Here is a 5,174-nt window from a genome sequence, read left to right on the forward strand (position 1 = left end):
TGTGAAAATCTTTAATCCACTCAAGTGGCTTATGGAGAAAATATCTTTTTTCAATACTTCCCTGAGAAGTTTACTGTTAGTCTCAAGGAGATCTCCAGTCAGCGCGCAATGCTTACTTTTCCTCTTGCATTCCACACTGCTTGTTCTGCAATAGTATGCAAAGCTGCGTTTTCAGAATAACTTTAACTTAATCATGCGTTGTCACTAGTGTGAGAGCTGTTCCTCTGTCCTCTAAAACCTAGGCTACCTACTTGCAGCTTTCACATCTTGCTAGCTCCGGTCTCTGTGCTAGAGATCACTGAAATGATTCAGAAATTGATCAGGTAAAACCTAACTGGAGAAAAACTGGATCAGTTTCCTGCTTCTTTGATTTAAGTCACACCAAGGTAATGCAAATGCCCGCATCAGGACTGAGCAGCCACGTGTGGGAAGCTGCATAATCTTGGAATAGACAAAAGTGTTCAAGTAATCAGGATGTCCAAAAAATAATTATTTGAACACATTTAAAATAATTATTATTGCTTTTTAAATCACTTCCAGAATGAAAGAATGTAAATAGTTTCATCAGATTCGTTGTTACTTTCATGTACAGATCTGTTGTTTGTCAAGCATTCTTTGGCTTTGTATTTGATACTGACACATACAAAAGACAATTTCAGATCTGTGAGAGAGAGATAAAGGAGGGAGGGAAGGAGAGAGAGGGAGAAGTATAACTAGAAGGGAAGGTTAAAAAAAAAATCTTTTCCAATTTTAATGTTTTCAGCATTTTGCTATTGCAAATTACTGTTCACCAAAATGTCTCACATGAGCTCATCTTTCTCCTCAGATCGAATTGCACAGAATATCATTAAATCTCACTTGGAGACATGCCAATATACAATGGAGGAGCTACACCAGCTAGCATGGCAAACCCACACGTATGAAGAAATTAAGGTTTACCAGAGCAAGGTACAATCCTGTAATACACTTGTTCTGCTCCCTATGGTTTGAAATCGTTAACCGTGAATTATTTGACAAGGACAAGCTGGTTAAAGTATTCTTTTAAGCATCTTAGAGGACCCTGGTCACTGAAAGCAAAGGAGTGATATTTCATAACAAGAAGAAATAGCTTTTCACCATGTTGGGATATTTGTTAATGTCAAAACATGATCATAGAATCCAGTTTCTACACATTGCTTGCAGGTATAACTCTTATACCGAAATTCTGTTGATTTTAATGTGATGGGAATTGGATCTTTTCTGTTGTAAGGCTTTTCAAAAAATTATTATAAAAAAACCTTTGTTACCTTATCATTTTGAAAGCTGTTAGAAGCATATTCCTTTTCTATGTGAGTAACAGATTTTTTCACTGTGAGCAAGCCAAATATCACCCATAAACAGTAAATAATGATAAATTTAAAGTACTCAAAGTGAGGTTTTTCAAAAGTGACTGGAAAAATGGTCTCAATACCACAAATTTTTGTTCTACTTTGTAATTCTCAGGTCACATATAGAATATTTCTTATCGACACTCTTCAAATGTAGCCCAGTCAACAGAAATCAAGATGTGCCTCCATCACTAGCATTGATTCTACAGTCAGATATCTGTTGAGAGATTATCTGATCATTCAAGAGACTGAAGAGACTCCTGCTTGTTCTAGGAAAGCTAAGTACGAGCAGAAGTGAAAACATACTGCAGCTTGCAGTTACTGCAACTGATCCAAGGCACCAGTTTGCATTTGCACACCTGCATGCTCGAAGACAATAGTTATCAATGAGATCAAAATTTCCTGTAGTCATTATTCAGACAGTTATTATACTTCAATTATTTTTTAAAGTTTCAAACAAGTAAAAATATTCTCTTAGATGACTCAGTAACACTGTGCCACTTTCTCCCTAAAAGTGCACTGAGTTGTTTACATTGTTAGTTCTGCTGTCTCTCTCTCTCATGCGCAAAAGTCAATGCTAAAATCACATTTTAACACTGGTTGATGTATTCTTCCCCTATGAAGAGGTAATGCCACAGTTTGGACCACTGAGGCAATAAACCTGTTAAAACAGCCTTCTCGTGAACGTTGTCAGGCATCTTGAAAAACAGAGATGCCACTGGTGGGGGGTGAAGGGGTGAGTTAGTCAGAGGACTGTGCCTTCCTGCAAGGCTAACTGAAGTTCTTAGCACATGGATGAACTCACTCGCTTATTGTTTTGCTCTTCACTCTTGTTTTCCTGGAAGACCAGAGAAGCCCTTTGGCAGCAGTGTGCCATTCAAATCACTCATGCTATCCAGTATGTGGTGGAGTTTGCAAAGCGGATAACAGGTTTCATGGAGCTCTGCCAGAATGACCAAATTCTCCTTCTTAAGTCAGGTGGGTAAACACCAAATGCTTGAGACTGGTTTAGCTCCCAGTGCTGTAGAAACATGCTCAGCTGTCCCGTTCTTTGGGTCATTTTTGTTTTGACAGAATGTTATTTTTCAGTCTGTTTCATTAGCTGCACTAACACTTCTGTAGTTTTCCCCATTAATCATGTTACTGTTTTCTGATCCCCTTCTCTCCACAGTCACTTGTGGTTATTAAACATACACACAGAGAGTCATTGCAGCAACTGTAGTCCCCAATCTGACATGTAGTGGAAAGATCCTGTGAATTGCACAGGTCGAATTAGTCATCTGCCACCCTCTAAATCCCCACTTGTCATTAGTGAATGCTTCTGTGGTCATCTCTAATCTTTTTAATGAGACTACAGAGATACCCTCCAGCCAGTGCACAGGAGGGAAAATCCATGCTGGCGCCAGTTGGTTTTGGACTAAATGAGAGCGGATTACAACAGCGTGCTGTAGCCATGCTCTCCGTGCGTGCCTGGGTGTGTGTGTGTATGTGTGTTCAAGGGGAAGGTGGAAAAGGGTTTCCTTTGCTGACATGGGACACGGTAGTTTCTGTCGTCCATAGGAAGCATGACAAAATTTACCGTGACTATGCAATAACTGCTAAACTCAATAAGACTAAATGGCATGACCAAGTGAGCCATTGCTGGTAATTAACTGCATTCACCCTGTCATATAAGTTCTCTCTCTCTCCATGTGTAAAAGGTGTGATGCAGTGTGAGGTGACTCATTAAAACATAAGAAGTACTTCCTGTTTCAAGAGGGAACTGTTCATTTCATTTGAAAGCTGTTGCATTCCTTGCTCTGTACACAGTGGTCTGTGGCTTAGAGTGGGACTGAATTGAGGCAGCAGAGCCGCAAAGGGCAAGGGATGCAGACAACTCAGGAGTATGTAGGCAGAGAGTCAAAGGATAACATTTTACTTTACTATCTTTAAGTCTTCTGCAAATGCTAATGCATCCCATATTACTTCCTTCGACTAGCAAAAGTACCAACACAGTTGCTCCTTAAACAAAAAATATAGTTGTATTTGACTGTGCTATTGGACAACTCTGTTTAGCTTCAGCATGTGTAAATATTTTTGGTTCTATTTTCTGTTTTGCAGTTAATGCTCAGCAGAAGTTAGAAAATCTGGACTTTTCATTCAGAAACATATCTGCAAGAGAATTCTCAAAGTCAGAGTTTCTCTTATAGAAAATTCAGATTTAGTTAGAGATTGCTTAAAATTATTTTTTCTTCATTTTCCCCAAACAGTAAAATTCTGTAAATTTTATAAGGAAGAAATAAAGAAAAAATTAAAAATAAAAAAACTTAAAAAAATAAAATAAGATCTGTTCCTTTGGATCTTCCTCAACCTGAAAGAAATATAATGGAAACAAAAGTTTGCAGAAAAAAGGATTTTAAATTAACATTATCTGCTCATGTCTAAATTCAGATTAAGTCTACAGTGTCAATTTGCTGCACTGAAGAAAATAAGCCTAGGAAAAGATTGTCTGGACAAGAAAATACTCATTTTCTCTACCTAAATCAAAGAGATGTATTGTTTCCCATATTCAGTGAGAGATCATCTTGATGGCTCCAGAAAGCCTGGGCCTGTAATAATGTGTGGCACTTTTGCTCTTTTTTCTCTCCTGTAGGCTGCTTGGAAGTGGTTTTGGTGAGAATGTGCCGTGCCTTCAACCCACTCAACAATACTGTTCTGTTTGAAGGAAAGTATGGAGGGATGCAGATGTTCAAAGCCTTGGGTATGTTGGTCTTTTTCTTTTCAATCCTTTCTATAAATGTTGGTCCAAATAATGTCCAATTATCCTTCTGCTAAAATGTATCCTTCTGTTTAAGTGCACTGGTGTGCATTTAAATCCCTCAGTAAATATTGAAACCAAAACCTCCGAATCTCTAAACTGGAAATGGAAAAGTGGCTCCAGTGGCTGCTAGTAATAGTAGGTGTTTTTCTCGAAAGAAAAAGAGCACTATGAGGATTTTATCCGGTTTTTTACTCTGCCATCTAAAGCTTTGATTAAAACACAGTTTATGATAGAAGCTAAGTGGTTTATCACCACAGGTTAGTTTTACTTGACATATCAAATTAGTCCCACTAATTGTGTCCTTCAAAAAGCCATTTCATTCCAGTAAAGAGGATCTAAAATGACGAACTATGACAAAATATATGAAGGAACTTAATAAATATGCTGTTTAGCCTAAAACTTTTAAGCTCATTTGGATTTGTGTGTTGAAACAATAGCTTCATTTCTGAGCATGATATAAGGTGCTATCTGAAATGGCTAAATGAGTGTGTTTTGGCAATCCATGGAAACAGTACATTATTGGCAAATATAGCATGATGCAAGCAGAATCAAATTCAAGGACAGTAATTTACTGCAAAAATTTACCATACAGATATATTTTTTTCTTGAATAAGAAAAAACATTACACTACCTTGCATGAATAAAAAGTGTTTTTGTGTATTATTGGATGTATTTTGGTCCTTTTCAAATATTTTCTAGAATATGTATACTGTTAATTAATAACAGTACACATATTTCCATATGTGAAAGTTAATTAGAACTAGTTACTCTTCCTTCTTAGCTTTAATACTTACTTATAAATAACATTTCTTTTCACACTGGGAAAAGAGAACCCCTTTCTAAATCTCTGTGTGCTTTTTGTACAAGTCTTGATAATTTTTTGTGTTCCATTGCATGATCTAGTGATACATGAAATAGTTGATCTTTAGAGCAAATGGAATTTTAATAGCTGATAGACACACGTTTTAAGAACACATACATTTACTCATTTGTTCTTTTTTCTTTTT

General features: G+C 37.0%; 1 protein-coding gene across 1 annotated transcript in view; it reads left to right on the plus strand.

Annotated features, from left to right (window-relative positions):
* Window positions 1-757: 757 nt before the first annotated feature.
* The window catches only part of LOC104915086 (nuclear receptor ROR-beta), a 77,310-nt gene continuing 72,893 nt past the window's right edge, over window positions 758-5,174 (plus strand). Inside the window, exons 1-3 of the mRNA XM_010725757.2 lie at window positions 758-948; window positions 2,213-2,345; window positions 4,000-4,107. Of these exons, the coding sequence (XP_010724059.1) occupies window positions 796-948; window positions 2,213-2,345; window positions 4,000-4,107 (394 nt within the window). The 5' untranslated portion in view covers window positions 758-795. The remainder of the gene's footprint in view (window positions 949-2,212; window positions 2,346-3,999; window positions 4,108-5,174) is intronic.

The sequence above is a fragment of the Meleagris gallopavo genome, chromosome Z, assembly GCF_000146605.3.
Source record: "Meleagris gallopavo isolate NT-WF06-2002-E0010 breed Aviagen turkey brand Nicholas breeding stock chromosome Z, Turkey_5.1, whole genome shotgun sequence".
NCBI lineage: Eukaryota > Metazoa > Chordata > Aves > Galliformes > Phasianidae > Meleagris > Meleagris gallopavo.